Source organism: Aethalodelphis obliquidens, unplaced genomic scaffold, assembly GCF_003676395.1.
Source record: "Aethalodelphis obliquidens isolate GAN/ISIS:26980383/991018 unplaced genomic scaffold, ASM367639v1 scaffold94, whole genome shotgun sequence".
NCBI lineage: Eukaryota > Metazoa > Chordata > Mammalia > Artiodactyla > Delphinidae > Aethalodelphis > Aethalodelphis obliquidens.
In genome coordinates this window covers 1437857-1459273 of record NW_020838038.1, presented here as the reverse complement: position 1 = coordinate 1459273, position 21417 = coordinate 1437857, and the positions used below count along the sequence as shown (strand labels likewise).

General features: G+C 43.1%; 2 protein-coding genes across 8 annotated transcripts in view; one reads left to right on the top strand and one right to left on the bottom strand.

Moving 5' to 3' along the window:
- The window catches only part of CTPS2 (CTP synthase 2), a 109259-nt gene that overhangs the window by 43900 nt on the left and 43942 nt on the right, over positions 1 to 21417 (bottom strand). The gene's annotated exons all lie outside the window — the stretch shown is intronic.
- S100G (S100 calcium binding protein G) lies at positions 515 to 5997 on the top strand. The gene is given in 2 exon segments (XM_027095734.1): positions 515 to 879; positions 4310 to 5997. Coding segments are annotated over 2 exon segments (240 nt in total). The 5' UTR covers positions 515 to 744; the 3' UTR covers positions 4415 to 5997.

Below are 21417 nucleotides of genomic sequence, written 5' to 3'. Positions count from 1 at the left end.
CCAGGTAAGTGTGCTTTTAGTACTACCTGTAGCTGCTTCTGCTTCCTTTCAGAATGGTGTGAAAGATCACGGTCTAGAGAAAAAGTGGGTTTGTGCCATCGAAAGATATTACCAGTAACTTAAGAGGCTAGAAGCTGTGGTCAGGTTTCTTCAAGACCACAGCCTACAGAGTGCAGAACAGGTACCTAAAAAGTGAAAAATGTCATAATTACTAGTAAAAGTATTTGGCTCCAAAGACTATCTTCTAACAGATATACTCCAAAAACAGACATTTAACAACCTATCTAAGATGATTATTTTTATTTATTTTTTTTTTTTTGCGGTACGCGGGCCTCTCACTGTTGCGGCCTCTCCCGTTGCGGAGCTCCCGTTGCGGAGCACAGGCTCCGGACGCGCAGGCTCAGCGGGCCAGCCGCTCCGCGGCATGTGGGATCTTCCCGGACCGGGGCACGAACCCGTGTCCCCTGCATCGGCAGGCGGACTCTCAACCACTGCGCCACCAGGGAAGCCTGATGATTATTTTTAAAACATGTTTTCAGTCACTGGTACATTGTGATTCCCACAGTTCCCGCCCCCTCTCTCCTCCTCCTCCTCTTTATCTTCCCCTCTCCCCTTTTCTTTATGCTCTCTCACCTATGCCAAGGAAACAGCCCAAAAGCACTCAACTCCTGCTGGCAATCATCAGTATAAAATACTTCACCTTTTTGCTAAGTTCATTTCTTTCCCAATTTACAGGACACCAAAATGAGTACAAACAAGTTTCCTGAAGAACTGAAGAGCATTTTTGAAAAATACGCAGCCAAAGAAGGTGATCCAAACCAGCTGTCGAAGGAGGAGCTGAAGCTATTGATTTAGACTGAATTCCCCAGTTTACTGAAAGTGAGTATACCACCACAGAGCCCGCTGATGGGGCGGCGATGGTGGGAAGGGAGGAGAGAAGAGAGGAAAGGACGCGGGGAGAGGCTGAGGTCCACGACGAGACGGACCAGAGCTCCATCTGAGGCGGAGCGCCCAGCAGCCCAGGCATGGGCATCACCGGAGGGAGGGCGCTTGAATGTGTGCTTTCCTCCCCTGAGGGCAGGCCACATTTCAGAAGGCAAGTTCCTAGAAAGCATGGACTGCGCCTTCTATTGCCCACAGCCTTGACTCAGAACTCCCCAGGACCAGCCATAGTAAACAGAAGCCATGATCGCACTCTTACCGAGCTAGGCCTGGAAGACCCGCAGGTTGCCAAGCAAACACACTAAGGCCTTCAGCCTGGATTCAGCACCCCTGTGCCAGGCTTTAGGAAAACAACGAGGCCTGTACGGTTATAGGAGCTGGACTTGGATGTGCTCCTCTGTAATAGGTAGGATCTCTCAACTAGCCCAACACTGACTTGGCAGTCTGTTAAGAAAACCAGCCTCGTGCTGATAAATTGCCCTCTGGCGACACCCATTTCTATTTCAAAAGCATTTACATTTGTGCTAATGAGCAACCATGAGTTTCTAAACAACTTTCAGGAAAGGATTACATTTCCTCAGCCATAAAGTTTCTGATCAAAACCATCCCAGAGTTATCAACATCAAAATGCATCTAGAGGCAATAAGGAATAGGGAAAGGTTAATTCTCTTTGCTCCAATACACTTTCTTTCCCTTGGAACTAAAAACCATCTTCAAAATGGAAGCAACTGTGCAACTACCTGTTACATTTGACTTGGTCCCTACTTAGCTCTAACTTCAGAATTTGGTTCTCAGTTTTTAACCAGAAATGTCCCTTCTGTCAATATGACATATGAGAAGGTTTCTAGTTTTAGTTGTTGAGGTTTCTGTTTTTAGTACTAAAAAGTGAAGTAGCTGAATTCGATGACCTTATAATCGATATTGTCTTATAGTTAAAATGTGAAATAACTTAAAAAGTTAAAGGTACTAGCAGAAAAAGAGACTTTCTAATCAAAAATAAAAACCAGTGTTTCTGAGAAAGATTCAACTTTTCAAAAAAAAACAAAAGGAAGAAAAATAATAATAGGAATAATAGAAAATAATAAAAAGAAGAAAAATAATAATCTGACAGGGAAGCCTAGGCAATCTATTCAAACAATTTGTTTTTAAATAAGGTAAGATTGGTGAATTTTTCTGTATTTTTCTATATTTTATGTATTTCCTATAAAAAGCACATATGGGGCTTACCTGGTGGCGCAGTGGTTGAGAGTCCGCCTGCCGATGCAGGGGACATGGGTTTGTGCCCCGGTCTGGGAAGATCCCACATGCCGCGGAGCAGCTAAGCTCGTGAGCCATGGCCACTGAGCCTGCGCATCCGGAGCCTATGCTCCGCAACGGGAGAGGCCACAACGGTGAGAGGCCCACATATGGCAAAAAAAAAAAAAAAAAAAAAAAAAAAAAAAAAGCACATATGACTTTTCTAATTAGGATAAAGGTAGGAAGACTAATGGTAAGTTGTGAAAAATCTACTTATCAAGTCATGTACTGATTACATTTCCATATGGATTTCTAAGGTTTTCTAAGCTATACTGTTTACATCACATCACCTTGTATGGTTTAGAATGTAGCAAATGCTTCAGGAAAACAGTGCTTGGTATTTATAAAACAGATGCTAAATAACTAACACAGTTTGGTCTTGTGAGCATAACTAAGTGCCAAGTGTCTTTACAGGAATCTTAGGGATTAAAGCATATCTTGATGTAGAGATTTGTTGCACAACAATGTGAACATACTTAACATTACTGAAACGTATACTTAAAAATAGTTAAGATGGGGAATGTTATCTTATGCGATTTTTACCACAATTTAAAAAAATTTTTTGAAGCTGACTTATAAACTAAACTGTTATTTCAATAGGTTTCCTGGGTACTATTTTGCCACAGAGACTCCTAACCTGAAAGTCAGAGTTGTGGCTCAGAACAAGTCTCCCTGAAATATGCCACTTTAGCATGAAGATTACTGGGAACTAAAAAAAATCAAAACCCAAAGATTCAGGGAAAACTCTTTAGCTCCCACTCAGCTGCCTAAATTTATACTGCAAAGAACAGAGCTCTTCTTTTACCAGGAAGAGAGCTCTTGCTAGAGATTCCTTTTGTCCTAAGAAATTTATCTGTATAACAGGCCAAACTTTTGTTTTCCAAACATCTCTGCCTACATCTGAATGGCCTTCCTTCCTTTTGTAGCCTTAGCCCAGGATGTTATATAAGCCTCAGTTACCTGGCTGCCCTTTGGGTATCATACTTTTATGGGGTACCCTGTACGTATGTAATTAAACTTGTTTTTCTCCTGTTGATCTATGTCAATTTAATTAATAGACCAGCCAAAGAACCCAGAAGGGAAGAAGGGAAAATTTTCCACCCCTACAGCAGAGACAAAAATTAATTCTGCTTAATTCACTACAGGAATACCAGTAGTCAAAAGGGAGTTGAGCTGAGCATGATCTGATGTAACAAGCAGTGGTTCTCTGAGTAGTCAGTCCTGGACCAGCAGCATCCACACCGCCCAGGAACCTGTTGGAAATACAGATTCTCAGGTCCCACCCCAAGCCTAGTGAATCGGAAGCTCTGGGAGTAGGACCACCCATCAGTTTGGGTTTACTAAGGTCAGCATGCCCACCTGGTGATTCTGACGCATGCCAAAGTGTGAGAACCACTGAGCCAAAGTCATCCTGCATAGCATAGCAGTGGGCTGCAACCCGGGGTTTGCGAAAAAACTAGGGTGGTTGCTAATTAAGGGGTTGAGCTCTGGAGTCAGTGTTTGAACCCCAAGCCCTCTACTTACCAGCTGGGGGCGCTGAGCAAGTCAGCGGGTGTCTCAAAGCCTCAGTTTCCTCATCTGTAAAGTGGATCTCCCCCACACGGCAGCTGGGAGAATTGCACAGGATAAGGAAAAGCTCTGGCATGGGGCTGGCCCATGGCAAGCCTAGGATCACATGCTGGTCCAGCTCTGGGGCTGGATGCCAAACCAGCTACCAGGGAAATCTTGGAGCAGGGCCCCTCGGCAGTCAAGTAAAGCCCTGGGACTTCTTCTCAAAAGAATGATTTAGATTTAGTTTACATAGGAAACCAATTATTTTAAATACACATTAGCAATTTTAAAATAATAAATGTATGATATCATTTTTTTAAAAAAAAGGGTAGGCAGTTCTGTGACATGAAGCAATACTACAACTAAAGTTGGTTTTTTCATCTCTATCAGTAACATATGACTGAAAACTCGGTTGCCTTCTAGGAACGCAGACCCAGTGTCTCTAATTCGGAAAATGTGCAGCAGTAACTGAATCATTTTCTCTCCTCTCTTCTATCCCATCCTTTTTGTCTAAAACCAGGGTCCAAGCACCCTAGATGACCTCTTTCAAGAACTGGACAGGAATGGAGATGGAGAAGTTAGTTTCGAAGAATTCCAGGTGTTAGTAAAAAAGATATCCCAGTGAAGGAAAAAACAAAACAGATCATTCTAAGAACCGAAAGAAGAGTGCCTGGGATGTGGCCCTATTCTGTATGAAACCACCATTGTCTCCACTTAATTCTTTGCAATTGTAATGATCAAGCAGTGAGGTCTAATTACTGAATAAAGAAATCCTTAGACATGTCTCACCTTGTCAAGTACTGACCCCTGTAGCTTACTAGATTTGAAAGCAACCTTAATTTGATGCATCTAATTTATGGATTTATAAAGAAAAAAAAAAAGGCCCACAATAGTTCCACGATCTTGACCAAGACCACAAAGATGGTGGCGGAGAGTTGGAAAGAATTCTGACGAGTCAAACCAACTCCCTCCCTCCACTCGTCCACCAGAATAACCCCCTCCCTGCTGTCCCTCCGCAGCCACGCAGGGCTCACATCATTCCCAACATCAACTCGTATTTCACTCTAGTCAATGGCTATGGAGAAACAGACTTCATAAAACAGACACTTGTCTTTAAAGTCATCTCCCAGCACCGGCTGTGCCTCTTGAATCAATGACCCTTTGGGGGAGCAAAAGGAATGTATGTCCAGAGAGTCAGTTCCATTCCATCACTGAGGGGATGGCCTTGGTTCTAGTATGTGATGTGGAAAATAAAAGGGACAGGAAGGCATAGGGCCCTCCAGCTCTGGCATCCTGCAATGCTGGGACGCTGGGTATCTGAGAAACAGCTAGTCCTCAGGTTCTACTAGTTGAATCCAGCTGGGGGGAGGGAAAGAGGGAGGAGCGTGGGAGAGGAGTAACTTTCTTCTGCCCCTTACCAGACAGTTAAAATGGCAAAGTCAAATCAGTCTAAGTTGGCCACGGCAGCCCACCACAGCAGTGCCCTGGAAGCCAGGTCTTTATCCTGACCACCACTCTCCCCTCCTCGGAAACACCCACAAATCATCAGCACTGCACCCATTCCCTTTGACCAGCATCTTAACCTTTCTGTTCATTATCACCCTCCTAATGAGCCTTGTTAGACATTCTTTTCCCAACTGCCCTTCCAACAAAATTTTAATTCCACATATACATTGTGTGTATACCTGTTTATGTACCACATTCATATCTGTGCTTTAGACATGGTGTAAGATGGTTTTTTGACCCACCACCGCCCCCTCAAAAGCAATTTTAACCCCTGTGGTGTAAGCACATAGGGTAGCACGTCCCCAGAGGAAGAAAACCAGGCATGGCTGGTTTTTTGACATAAGAGAACCCATTTTTGGCCTAAGCCATTTTGTGATCTAAGGCTGGCCATAATGCTTGTCCTTGAACAGGTCTCAGTAATTAATGACCTTAAGGAAACAAGGAACAAATGACTGTTATCAGGCAAGAGAAGTAACAAGAGCAAAGATAATACATCACTTGTAAAGACCCCCAGTTCTGTTTCAGCAGTAAAGACTAGCCTGAAGCACTCAACCACCAGATCAACTGGAACCTAAGGGATGATAATGTTGACCTTTTCTGACCCTTGTGACTTCAATCAACTAAAGCTTGGACTGTGTGGACCACCCAAACCCCTTCGTGAATATGCATGTACCCTCAGCTTAAAACTTCCCCAGTTTTCAGGGAGACACTGCTTTGGGAAAGATCCCCGGTGTTCTCCTTACTTGCTGCAAGTAATAGATCCTTCCTCCTCCCACTCTCTGGCTTGGTTGCATCTTTTGGCTCAACACCCACGAAGAGGTGAACCCAGTTTTGGGGTAACATTGGGAGCAATAGCGCATGCCTTTGAACAATGTTCTTTGATGTTTTTATTTTTAACTCATGCTCTAGAGCCAAAATTGCCACACGTTCCTTTCTGTAGTTGACATCAGAGAGGTATGGGATTATTTCCACTTTCAAAATGCAGGAAATGACAACCTTGAATGGTTTTAAAACTACACAAGCCCTCCTGAAGATTCTGCTATGACCTTACTCTCAAGCTGAGAAAAACTGCCTGAAAAGTACTGCCTTTGAGTCAGTTTTTTTAACCTAACATATTTGAAGTGTGTGCTGGGTATGTCAGTCAAGTTGGCTGCTGTAATTTTCTCAGTGGCTTCAACTGTGCACTTGAAGGCACTCCAAGGTGGGCACACACCCGCTCCCCACCTCGTTCACCCAGTAGGGGAGCAGAATTTGCCCCCTATGTCTCTTTGGCATATTAATTCTTTTAAGCTGGTTATTTTCTAAGAAACAGCAGACATGGGAGAAACGCTGAAAACCAAGTAGAAGTTACCCTTTTGTAAGAAACATTTACATGCATAAGGAAAATCTCCATTTGTAAGGATGTCTCCTTGACTGTACCAAGAAGTGGAGGATGACCAAATCTCTAGAAACTTAATCAATGGAGAAGGCAAAGGCTTACATCTGCATGAAAAGCTCACCCTTGTTTACCATGCTTTTCCTGGTCACCTCCCATAACTGACTCCCCACTGTCCACACCCTCTTTTGCCTTTAGCCAAAGATGGTATTCAAGGTGAAAGCCTTCTCTCCCATGTATTCATGTTATTCAACTTTTGTGTGATTTTCTCCTGTTAATCTGTCTCATGTCCATTTAATCCTTAGACCAGCCAGAAGAACCTAGAAGGGTAGAGGAAAATGTCTTCCTCCCCAGCAACCCATAGAGCAGGCAGGGGGCTGTCCATAGGCTGAGGAGTTGCATCTCAGATAGGCAAGTCCTGGTGATGTAAGAATCTAGAACAAGGCCAGCCAGGGTGACCCAAAGTGGGCCAGGCATAAATGAGCTAGGCAGTAGATAGTGACTTGAGGGCAAGGTCGGGGGAGGTCATATATTTAAATTTGCTTGAACATGAGCTAAAAAAAAAAATCTCTGAAAGGACACAGAAGAAACTGAGGCAGGAGATAGGTGGGCTCCAGGCTAGGCATTTACAACTGGCCTCCTGTTCACACTTCCTGGGGTAAGAAGAAGATGAGCTCCAGGCCAGACAATCATTACCAGCCCCCGGTTTACATTTCCTGGGGCAAGAGACAAACGGGCTCCAGGACTACATATTTATGACCAGACTCCTGTCTATATTTTGAGATCTGCACCTCGATATAAGAAACAGGAACAGGGTAGATAACCGGACACTGGACACTTTTATGGCAGAGACAGAGAGGGGCTAAACCCTGTTAAAAGATTGAGAGGTCATACATTTCCCATCCTTGGGGCAAGGGAGACACTACGCAGGCACAAAAGCCTTCACAGGGTCAAAAAGGCAGGAGATGCCAGGCCATAGTAAGTCCTGCTACCTCCCTCCCAGAGGCCTTTGCGATGAAAGCCATCTTGACCGAGGGGTGCGTGTACACCCAGGGGAAGGTCCAGAGACAAATTAGCCATGGGGTCAAAACAATACGATTGGCCAAGAAGAAGACAAAGACCTGGAAGACTGCCCCCTCATAAAGGGTTTAAACTTCCCAAAGGCCCGACTCTCGTGACTCTCTCACTGAGTTCGCCTGTGCTTCCTTCCGCATGTACTCTGCTTTTCCAGTAAACTTTTCACTTTTCTCTTTACCTTCTGCCTCCTCACCTGAATTCTTTCTTGACAAGGCAGGCAAGAACTAGGGACCCAGGCCCTAGCTGCTGGCCCCTGTGGTCCAGTGGTTAGGACTCCCGGTCCCGGAACTAAGATCTTGCTTCCAGCTACTGCTCGCTGCCGCTTACTGACGCCTGTGATCAAAATCAAAACTAGCATCAGTGGTCACATGTTAGTATGAAACCGAGTCCCCCTAAAACTGAATTCCCCTGCCGAGTTTATGATTAACCTCTCTATTAAAACCTTTTCCCCCTTTCTCATCCCCTCTGACCTCAATCCTGTGCTAACTGAACAATGATCAACCAGAGTCAGAGGACTAAAAGTGCTCTTGTCCATAACATCCTTAACATACTCAGGCTGTTTCTCCAGGGCAGGATGAGCTAACAGACTGCCCCCCTCCCCAGGTCATGGACAACCTGGCCAAAGACTCACAAACCTTAGGCATCCTGACTCTTGAAACTGCGATTAACAAATGTCACAAGACAATGATTAGCCCCACCTTCTTTGTCCTTCCCTTTAAAAACCCCGTAACTCGAAGACCAAATTGGAGGGGATCTGAGGCTCACCTCCCACTCCCTTGCTTGGCACCCTGCAATAAACCCTTACTTTGCTGCAAATACCTGCTGTCAGAGTTTGGCTTTCTGAGCAGCGAGCACTCAACCCCTTGCTCGGTTTCAAGGAAAGGACTGGGCAGATGAGGGACAGAGGTGTGAAAGCCACTTCTCACTTCATATTTTATTGTACATTTTTGGTTTTTCAACCCTGTAAATGTGTGTCCCATCAAAAAGCATAAAAGAAAATTTTAAATAAAAAGAAAACATTTGTAAAATATCATATTGTTGCTTTTCATAATGAGCCTCTTTTCATCCTCTTTCTTATTTGGAATAGTCAGAACATACAACCGTCTAAATTTTGGGAAGTGCATATTGGAACCTATTTCAAACACTCAGAAATTTAACCAGAAAAAAAGAAAAATGAGTTCTAACCCTTCCATCAAGAAACAAAGGAGATTTTTATATACCATCAGGGAATATTTAAACACAATCTGTATCATTCTAATTCATACAAGAGCATTCTCATAGCATCAAAAGCCTTAAACATTTCTAATGACTAGTTATATTCCACTGTAGGGATACCACTTAATGGTCTCAACTATTTCCCCACCGTGGGGCATTTAAATTACTATCATTTCCGATTCTTCTAACTAATGTTATAGTGAATACCTGTTCACTTCTTTGTCAACATATCAGATTCCTTAGGAGAATTTCGGAGAAGTAAATGTCTGAGTCAGAGGGTATGAATATTTTTATGCTTTGTGAAAGAGACCACCTAGTTGACTTCCAAAAGGTTGTATTGATTCATATTGCTACAAACAGGCAGGACAGCATCAACTTCACTCCCCAGACAGCACTCATCAGTCTCATTTTAACTACTTCATTAATCGCAACAGTACATATCTTTTATTATTTCTGGTTTTTATGGGAATCCCCCACTACAGATGGTACCCAAATTACAATGCTTCAACTTTCCATTTTTCAGCTTTAAGATGGTACAAAAGCAATGTGCATTCGGTAGAAACTGTACTTCAATTTTTGAATTTTGATCTTCTCCTGAGCTTGAGATATGCAACATGATCCTCTCGTGATGCTGGGCAGTGGCAGCCACAGCTCCCCGTCAGCCGTGCAATCACGAGGGGGAACAACTGATACACGTACAACCATTCTGCACCCAGACAACCATTCTGTTTTTCACTTTCAGTACAGTATTCAATAAATTATGAAACAGAGCAGGACCCTGCGAGGCCCTCCTGGGTACAAGCCCCTCCTTGTCTCCTGTTGCTTGTTTGTAGAAAAAGCTTTTGTCGCCTAGGCCTTCCCCGGGTTCCAAAGAGCAGACCCAGTTAATGATTAGAGAAGTGGAAAATGTAGAAACAAAGGAAAGCAATCAAACAAGAAAAGTACTACTAGCTTAAACAATAGAGTCACAGGACTCCTAGTTCCTCCTGAAGGGATATAGACAGCAATCTGACACACATCTTTGAGTTGTTCTGCAGAAACTAAGCGGAAGACGTTGACTTCACAGGGTCTGCACACAGACCCCAGACTGGTTGGAACCAGAAGACTGATGATTGAGATTCCTGAAACACCACCCTGTTACCTCACCACCAACCAATCAGAAAGAACGTCCATGAGCTGATCAGGCACCCTACGACCCTCTCCCATAATGTTGCCTTTAAAAACCCTTGCCTAAAAGCCATTGGGGAGTTTGGGTCTTTTGAGCACTAGCTGCACATTCTCCTTACTTGGCACCCTGCAATAAACGCTGTCCCGTCCTTCACCACAACCCGGTGTCAGCAGACTGGCTTTGCTGTGCGTCGGGCAGGTGGACCCAAGTTTGGTTCAGTAACAATTTCATGAGATTTGTAACACTTTATTATGAAATAGGCTTTGTGTGAGATCGTTCTTCCCAACTGTGGGCTAATGTAAGTGTTCTGAGCACATTTAAGGTAGGCTAGGCTAAAATATGATGTTCAGTAGGTTAGGTGTATTAAATGCATTGACTTCCAATATTCAGGACACAACCCCATCATAAGTCAGGGAAGATCTTTATTCTCCCACTGAGCTTATGGTTGGGTACTGTTTTGTAAAAGATATTCTTTCTCTTGTTTGAAGCACCCTGTCAAGTTTGTTATGAGATTGTGAGCACCAGGGTGTAGATACTGTACGCTGCCTATTGAGTGTCTATGGTGATACGGGGGTTCACTCTTTTGTTTGAACAGTATGATGTGTTAATCAATTTAATTCCCGGGATAAACACACTATCCATTCATGACTGATTATCCCTTAACACTATTAAATTAGACATTCTAAAATTTTATTTAAGGTTTTTACATCTTTATTAATAACCAACATTAGTCTATAGCTTGGAGTTTTATTTTTTGTTGTATGTGCTTTCTTGAGTTCTAATGTTTAGGTCATGCTAGCTTCCCATTTTCGCCTATGCTTTCGATCTCAATCAGCCTCTCACAAAGTAAATATACACTATCTCTTTCAATTCCAACATACGTAAAGCACCTACTACAGGCAAGGTATTATACAAGATGCCATGAGAGATACAAATTGTCAGACCTCTGAGATCTTAAGTCAGTGATTCTGAGATCAGGCGAGGGAAAGGCTTAAACTAAAAAGTAGTATTTCAACTGGGATTTGTAGAAGCAACGCTGAAGACAACGTGCAGAAAAGGGGCAGCACTGGGCATTGAAAAAGAGAGGAAACACAACAAATAAACATCATGTTGTTAAGAAGGAAGACATTTTCCTCTACCCTTATAAGGTCTTCTGGATGGTCTAAGAGTTAAATTGACATGAGACAGATTAACAAGAGAAAATCAAAGTTTAATAACACGTATACATGGGAGAGACCCAGGAAAACTGAGTAACTCACCAAAATGGCCAAAACCCTAACCTTAAATACCAACTTCAGCCACAGACAAGAGGATGTTGAAGGTGGGTAGAGTCAGTTATGGGAGGTGACTAGGAAAAGCACAGTCAACAAGGGCAAGACTGTGATGCAGATTTGTGCACTGCCTGAAGTCTCTTCTCCCCTCTCATCCCTCCGTCTCCCAGGGCAGCTGAATCCTCCTAAAGCAGCCATTTCTACTGAAAAGTCTTCACTAACGAGTACAGTATTTATCAATTACATAATATGTCAAGGTTGGCAGGTATTATCTTACTCATTCCCTGATTCTTCAGGATGAATTTTGACACTGACACTCAAGGACCTCCACAAATTCACACCAATCTCCTTTATTTCCTTCCACTTCTGTACAGGAGAGATGTGCTTTGGCCACGCTATTTTATGACAAAATCTTGGACATTCCAGCCTAGCATAAGCTTCCCCTGCTTTCAATGAACTCTCCAAGAGTGTCACAATCTTCCCTTCTTACTGTAATCCACAGTATTTCCCCCCTCTCACCACCCCGGACCCTGAATTCTTAAGTATCCAAGGTCTACCTGTGCTGTGCAATACCTGGGCCACTACACTAGGTGGCTATTGACATTAAAATCAATTAAAATTAAATAAAATTTAGGGACTTCCCTGGTGGCAGAGTGGTTAAGAATTCACCTGCCAATGCAGGGGACACGGGTTCGAGCCCTGGGCCAGGAAGATCGCACATGCCACAGAGTCAAAAAGCCTGTGCACCACAACTACTGAGCCTGCGCTCTAGAGACCACGAGCCACAACTAACGAGCCCACGTGCCACAAGTGCTGAAGCCCGCGTGCCTAGAGCTGGAGCTCTGCAACAAGAGAAGCCACCACAATGAGAAGCCAGCGCACCGCAACAAACAGTAGCCCCTGCTCGCCTCAACTAGAGAAAGCCCGTGCACAGCAGCGAGGACCCAACACAGCCAAAAATAAACTAATTAAATAAATTTTTTTAAAAATTAAATTAAATTTAAAATTCAGTTCCTTCACAGAAGAGAAGACACAGAGACATAGGAAGAGGAGGAAGCAATGTGACCAGGGTGATAGAGATAAGAGTGAAGTAGGCCCTGAACCAAGATGGCGGAGCAGAAGGACACGCTCTCACTCCCTCATGCGAGAACACCAGAATCACAACTAACTGCTGAACAATCATCGACAGGAAGACACTGGAACTCACCAAAAAAGACCCCACATCCAAAGACAAATGAGAAGCCACAGTGAGACGGTAGGAGGAGCACAATCACAGTAACATCAAACCCCATAACTTCTGGGTGGGTGACTCACAGACTGGAGAACATTTACACCACAGAAGTCCACCCACTGGAGTGAAGGTTCTGACCCCACGTCAGGCTTCCTAACCTGGGGGTCCGGCAATGGGAGGAGGAATTCCTAGAGAATCAGACTTTGAAGGCTAGCGGGATTTGATTGCAGGACTTTGACAGGACTGGGGGAAACAGAGACTCCACTCTTGGAGGGCACACACAAAGTAGTGTGCACATCAGGACCCAGGGGAAGGAGCAGTGACTGCATAGGAGACTGAACCAGACCTACCTGCTAGTGTTGGAGGGTCTCCTGCAGAGGCAGGGGGTGGCTGTGGCTCACCGTGAGGACAAGAACACTGGCAGCAGAAGTTCTGGGAAGTACTCCTTGGTGTGAGCCCTCCCAGACTCCGCCATTAGCCCCACCAAAGAGCCTGGTAGGCTCCAGTGTTGGGTCGCCTCAGGCCAAACAACCAACAGGGAGGGAACCGAGCCCCACCCATCAGCAGTCAAGCAGATTAAAGTTTTACTGAGCTCTGCCGACCAGAGCAACACCCAGCTCTACCCACCACCAGTCCCTCCCATCAGGGAACCTGCACAAGCCTCTTAGATAGCCTCATCCACCAGAGGGCACACAGCAGAAGCAAGGAGAACTACAATCCTGCAGCCTGTGAAACAAAAACCACATTCACAGAAAGACAGAAAAGGTGACAAGGCAGAGGGCTATATACCAGATGAAGGAACAAGATAAAACCCCAGAAAAACAACTAAATGAAGTACAGACAGGCAATCTTCCAGAAAAAGAATTCAGAATAATGATAGTGAAGATGATCCAGGACCTTGGAAAAAGAATGGAGGCAAAGATCGAGAAGATGCAAGAAATGTTTAACAAAGACCTAGAAGAATTAAAGAACAAACAAACAGAGATGAACAATACAATAACTGAAATGAAAACTACACTAGAAGGAATCAATAGCAGAATAACTGAGGCAGAAGAATGGATAAGTGACCTGGAAGACAGAATGGTGGAATTCACTGCTGCAGAACAGAATAAAGAAAAAAGAATGAAAAGAAATGAAGACAGCCTAAGAGACATCTGGGACAACATTAAACGCAACAACATTCACATTACAGGGGTCCCAGAAGGAGGAGAGAGAGAGAAAGGACCCGAGAAAATGTTTGAAGACATTATAGTCAAAAACTTCCCTAACATGGGAAAGGAAACAGCCACTCAAGTCCAGGAAACGCAGAGAGTCCCACACAGGATAAACCCAAGGAGAAACATGCCGAGACACATAATAATCAAATTGGCAAAAATTAAAGACAAAAATTATTGAAAGCAGCAAAGGAAAAACAACAAATAACATACAAGGGAACTCCCATAAGTTTAACAGCTGATTTCTCAGCAGAAACTCTACAAGCCAGAAGGGATTGAAATGATATACTTAAAGTGATGAAAGGAAAGAACCTACAACTAAGAATACTCTACCCGGCATGATCTCATTCAGATTCCATGGAGAAATCAAAAGCTTTAGAGACAAGCAAAAGCTAAGAGAATTCAGCACCACCAAACCAGCTCTACAACAAATGCTAAATGAACTTCTCTAAGTGGGAAACACAAGAGAAGAAAAGGAACTCCAAAAACAAACCCAAAACAATTAAGAAAATGTTCAAAGGAACATGCACATCGATAATTACCTTAAACACAAATGGATTAAAGGCTCCAACCAAAAGTCACAGGCTTGCTGAATGGATACAAAAACAAGACCCATCTATATGCTGTCTACAAGAGACCCACTTCAGACCTAGGGACACATACAGACTGAAAGCGAGGGGATGGAAAAAGATATTCCATGCAAATGGAAATCAAAAGAAAGCTGGAGGGCTTCCCTGGTGGCACAGCGGTTGGGAGTCCGCCTGCCGATGCAGGGGACGTGGGTTTGTGTCCCGGTGCAAGAAGATCCCACATGCCGCGGAGCGGCTGGGCCCGTGAGCCATGGCCATTGAGCCTGCACATCCGGAGCCTGTGCCCTGCAACGGGAGAGGCCACAACAGTGAGAGGCCCGCGTACCGCAAAAAAAAAAAGAAAGCTGGAGTAGCAATACTCATATCAGATAAAATAGACTTTAGGGTCTTCCCTGGTGGCGCAGTGGTTGAGAGTCCACCTGCCGATGCAGGGGACACGGGTTCGTGCCCTGGTCCAGGAAGATCCCACATGCTGCAGAGCGGCTGGGCCCGTGGGCCATGGCCGCTGAGCCTGCACGTCCGGAGCCTGTGCTCCGCAACGGGAGGGGCCATGGCAGTGATAGGCGCGTGTACCACAAAAAAAAAAAAAAAAAAAGGACTTTAAAATAAAGAATGTTACAAGAGACAAGGAAGGACACTACATAGTGATCAAGGGCTCAATCCAAGAAGAAGATATGACAATTATAAATATATATGCCCAACATAGGAGCACCTCAATACATAAGGTAACTGCTAAAAGCTATAAAAGAGGAAATCGACAGTAACACAATAATAGTGGGGGACTTTAGCACCTCACTTACACCAATGGACAGATCATTCTAAATGAAAATTAATAAGGAAACACAAGCTTTAAATGACACAATAGACCAGATAGGTTTAACTGATATTTATAGGACATTCCATCCAAAAACACCAGATTACACTTTCTTCTCAAGTGTGCACGGAACATTCTCCAGGATAGATCCCATCCTGGGTCACAAATCAAGCCTCAGGAAATTTAAGAAAACTGAAATCATATCAAGCATCTTTTCTGACCACAACGCTATGAGATTAGAAATGAATTACAGGGAAAAAAATGTAAAAAACACAAACACATGGACACTAAACAATACATTACTAATTAACCAAGATATCACTGAAGAAATCAAAGAGGAAATCAAAATATACCTAGGGACAAATGACAATGAAAACACAGTGATCCAAAACCTATGGGATGCAGCAAAAGCAGTTCTAAGAGGGAATTTTATAGCTATACAAGCCTACCTCAAGAAACAAGAAAAATTTCAAATAAACAATCTAATTTTACACCTAAGGGAACTAGAGAAAGAAGAACAAACAAAACCCAAAGTTAGCAGAAGGACAGAAATCATAGAGATCAGAGCAGAAATAAATGAAATACAAACAAAGAAAACAATAGCAAAGATCAATAAAACTAAAAGCTGGTTGTTTGAGAAGATAAACAACAGTGAGAAACCATTAGCCAGACTCATCAAGAAAAAGAGAGAGGACTCAAGTCAATAGAATTAAAAATGAAAACAGAGGGCTTCCCTGGTGGCACAGTGGTTGAGAGTCTGCCTGCCGATGCAGGGGACACATGTTCGTGCCCCGGTCCGGGAAGATCCCACATGTGGCAGAGCGGCTGGGCCCGTGAGCCATGGCCACTGGGCCTGCACGCCCACAGCCTGTGCTCCGCAACGGGAGAGGCCACAACAGTGAGAGGCCCACATACCGCAAAAAAAAAAAGAAAAAAAAAAAGAAAAAAGAGAAGTTACAACAGACGCTGCAGAGATACTAAGCATCCTAAGAGACTACTACAAGCAACTCTATGCCAATAAAATGGACAACCTGGAAGAAATGGACAAATTCTTAGAAAGGTATAACCTTCCAAGACTGAACCAGGAACAGAAAATAGGAACAGGCCAATCACAAGTAATGAAATTGAAACTGTGATTAAAAATCTAACAAACAAAAGTCCAGGACCAGATGGCTTCACAGGTGAATTCTATCAAACATTTAGAGAAGAGCTTACACCCATCCTTCTCAAACTCTTCCAAAAAATTGCAGAGGAAGGAACACTCCCAAACTCATTCTATGAGGCCACCATCACCCTGATACCAAAACCAGACAGATATACTACAAAAAAAGAAAATTACAGACCACTATCACTGATGAATATGGATGCTAAAATCCTCAACAAAATACTACCAAACAGAATCCAGCAACACATTAAAAGGATCATACACCATGATCAAGTGGGATTTATCCCAGGGATGCAAGGATTTTTCAACAAACTCAAATCAATCAATGTGATACACCATATTAGCAAATTAAAGAATAAAAACCATATGATCATCTCAATAGATGCAGAAAAAGCTTGTGACAAAATTCAACACCCATTTATGATAAAAATGCTCCAGAAAGTGGGCATAGAGGGAACGTACCTCAACATAATAAAGGCCATATACGACAAACCCACAGCAAACATCATTCTCAATGGTGAAAAACTGGAAGCATTTCCTCTAAGATCAGGAACAAGACAAGGATGTCCACTCTCACCACTATTATTCAACATAGTTTTGGAAGTTTTAGGCACAGCAGTCAGAGAAGAAAGAGAAATAAAAGGAATCCAAACCAGAAAAGAAGAAGTAAAGCTGTCACTGTTTGCAGATGACATGATACTATACATAGAGAATCCTAAAGATGCTACCAGAAAACTACTAGAGCTAATCAATGAATTTGGTAAAGTTGAAGGACACAAAATTAATGCACAGAAATCTCTTGCATTCCTATACACTAATGATGAAAAATCTGAAAGAGAAATTAAGGAAACACTCCCATTTACCATTGCAACAAAAAGAATAAAATACCTAGGAATAAACCTACCTAGGGAGACAAAAGACCTGTACGCAGAAAACTATAACACACTGATGAAAGAAATTAAAGCTGATACCAACAGATGGAGAGATATACCATGTTCTTGGATTGGAAGAATCAATATTGTGAAAATGACTATACTACCCAAAGCAATCTACAGATTCAATGCAATCTCTATCAAATTACCAATGGCATTTTTTACAGAACTAGAACAAAAAAATCTTAAAATTTGTATGGAAACACAAAAGACCCCGAATAGCCAAAGCAGTCTTGAGGGAAAAAGGCGGAGCTGGAGGAATCAGACTCCCTGACTTCAGACTATACTACAAAGCTACAGTAATCAAGACAATATGGTACTGGCACAAAAACAGAAACATAGATCAATGGAACAAGATAGGAAGCCCAGAGATAAACCCACGCACCTATGGTCAACTAATCTATGACAAGGAGGCAAGGATATACAATGGAGAAAAGACAGTCTCTTCAATAAGTGGTGCTGGGAAAACTGGACAGCTACATGTAAAAGAATGAAATTAGAGGGCTTCCCTGGTGGCGCAGTGGTTGAGAGTCAGCCTGCCGATGCAGGGGACACGGGTTCATGCCCTGGTCTGGGAAGATCCCACATGCCGCGGAGCGGCTGGGCTCCTGAGCCATGGCCGCTGGGCCTGTGCATCCGGAGCCTGTGCTCCACAACAGGAGAGGCCACAACAGTGAGAGGCCCGCGTACCACAAAAAAAAAAAAAAAGAAGAATGAAATTAGAACACTCCCTAATACCATACACAAAAATAAACTCAAAATGGATTAGAAACCTAAATGTAAGACTGGACACTATAAAACTCTTAGAGGAAAACATAGGAAGAACACTCTTTGACATAAATCCCAGAAAAATCTTTTTTGATCCACCTCCTAGAGTAATGGAAATAAAAACAAAAATAAACTAATGTGACCTAATGAAACTTCAAAGCTTTTGCACAGCAAAGGAAACCATAAACAAGACAAAAGACAACCCTCAGAATGGGAGAAAATATTTGCAAATGAATCAATGGACAAAGGATTAATCTCCAAAATATATAAACAGCTCATGCAGCTCAATATTAAAAAAACAAACAACCCAATCCAAAAATGGGCAGAAGACCTAAATAGACATTTCTCCAATGAAGACATACAGATGGCCAAGAAGCACATGAAAAGCTGCTCAACATCACTAATCATTAGAGAAACGCAAATCAAAACTACAATGAGGTATCACCTCACACCAGTTAGAAGGGGCATCATCAGAAAATCTACAAACAACAAATGCTGGAGAGGGTGTGGAGAAAAGGGAACCCTCTTGCACTGTTGGTGGGAATGTAGACTGATACAGTCACAATGGAGAACAGTATGGAGGTTCCTTAAAAAAACAAAAAATAGAATTACCATATGATCCAGCAATCCCACTACTGGGCATATACCCAGAGAAAACCATAATTCAAAAAGACACATGCACCCCAATGTTCATTGCAGCACTATTTACAGTAGCCAGGTCACGGAAGCAACGTAAATGCCCATCGACAGACGAATGGGTAAGGCAGATGTGGTACATATATACAATGGAATATTACTCAGCCATTAAAAAGGAACGAAATTGGGTCATTTGTTGAGATGTGGATGCACCTAGCGACTGTCATACAGAGTGAAGTCAGAAAGAGAAAAACAAATATCGTATATTAACGCATATGTGGAACCTAGAAAAATGGTACAGATGAACCGGTTTGCAGGGCACAAATTGAGAGACAGATGTAGAGAACAAACTTATGGACACCAAGGGGGGAAAGCGGCAGGGGGGTGGGGATGGTGGTGTGATGAATTGGGCGATTGGGATTGACATGTATACACTGATGTGTATAAAATTGATGACTAATAAGAACCTGCTGTATAAAAAAATAAATAAAATAAAATTCCAAAAACGAAGAGTGATGTAGCCAAGGAAGCTAAGGGTTTCTGGGAGCAACCAGAAGCTGGGAGAGACAGGGAGTGATCCAAAAATAAATAAATAAATAACATAAAAATAAAAAAATAAAATTCAGTTCCTTGGCCACCCTAGCTAAATTTCAAGTGGTCCACAGCCCCATGTGGCTCGTGGCTGCCATAAAGGATGGCACAGATCCAGAACATTCTCTCATGGCAGAAGTCCTGGTTGTCAGAGCTGGTAGCATTACTGAGGGCGTACTCACATACTGCCACACATTTGGTTGTACGTCTCAGGCGTCTGTGTCTTGTGTCTCCAACTAAACTGCATGCAAGCAGGGTTGTGGCAGCTGCTCATCTGTTATACGCTACAGTTACGACTGCACTTAAGTGGACGGGTGCCAAATGCACAGTGAGTTTTTTCTTAACAATCTCTTTCCACTAGAATCCAGCTATTTCTACTGCAAAAAAAAAAAGAAAATCTTTGAAGTTGTTGAAATACCTATTCCTAAGGCATTTCTCATTGAGCTAAATGTATAAAAGCTTTCAAATACATTAGCTTTGAAGTACTCATTTAGTCATTCAGTTATTGTTAAAATTATGGGCTACCCTTATTGATTCACTAATGGGGGCTTACTCCCAGCTGTGCTGACTCCTTTTAAAAAGTAGACTCCAGTAACAGCCTGATATCAGCTCTGAACCTATGGTCCCCACAGAGACAGGATTAAGTGACTATTAGGCTCCCAGACTGGTCCATAGAAAGCTACTTTACACACGGTACAGCTGTCTTCCTCACCACTGCTTTTATGAGAAAAAAGTTCTTTAGCCCAAACTAAGCTCCAAATGACTTCTTTAAGATCATTTTGTTAGTTGGGAGATGCTTACTACAATGTTCTAAATTAAAGCAGTCTTCAAATTTATAAAAGTTGCCTGGAAGGTTACTGTAAGTGGCTGTCTGGGTTTTTTAACCCTCTTAATTTGCTTTCCATATGAAATTGTTGAAAAATAAATGAAAGTAGAAAATATTTAATTTAACAGGGCTTCAACTAAAGGTAGGAAAATGTTATGCATTAATTATCCTTAGTATATAACACAAATTACCCTTCACCTGAATGCATTTTTAATTATATGTGACTATCACAAATCCACTGTGTCAGATGTAAAATTAATTTTGACTTTGAAAATTCTTGGATCAAAAAGGGGTAGGGGCTTCCCTGGTGGCGCAGTGGTTGAGAGTCTGCCTGCCGACGCAGGGGACACGGGTTCGTGCCCCAGTCCGGGAAGATCCCACATACTGCGGAGCAGCTGGGCCTGTGAGCCATGGCCACTGAGCCTGCGCGTCCGGAGCCTGTGCTCCGCAACAGGAGAGGCCACAGCAGTGAGAGGCCCGTGTACCGCAAAAAAAAAAAAAGGGGGGGGCGGTAAAAGAAGTCACATCTATGATAAATAACCAAAACTGAAATATCAAATGCCACAATCTCAAATCTCCGTTTGCATCTGCTTAAAGTGCTTCACATTTCTCACTCTTCCTTACCAATAGCACCATCCAAGTGTACATATGTGAAAGGAAAAATCCAAATGGACTCAGTATTGCTAAGAGAACTCTCTAAAATGGAGCCAGGAGGCCACTAAGGAAGTATGACTTAGGCACGTGTCAGCCTGGATGGAATCTGACCTTTTGACCCAATGAAGTCATCAGAACTGATATCAAGCAGGACCCTGTGAGGCTCCTGAGCACAAAAGCCCTTCCATGTCCCCCATTTCTTGATTACAGGCAATAGGCTTCATTCAGGCCCCCTGACCTTCCCTGAGTTCCAGCAGGTCCGTGTTAATTAGGGAAGGGAGGGGATGCGGAGACAAGGGAGGAACAGTCAAGAGAAACAACAGTGCCGCCTTGGGGCAGGGTCCTGGTTCCCCTCAAGGGACACACATAACAATATCTTTGAGCTGTTCAGCAGATACTGAAGCCCCCACCAGGTGGAAGAAGTTAACTGCATGCTGCCTACAAGCAGGTAGACCCCAGACCAGTTGGAACCAGAAGGTTCCAACTTCACCACCAACCAATCAGAAGAACGTCCACGAGCTGATCACGCCCTCTTTGAACCATTACTGTAAAACTCCTCACTACCCCCTCCTGGTCGGGACACAGTTTCGAGGGC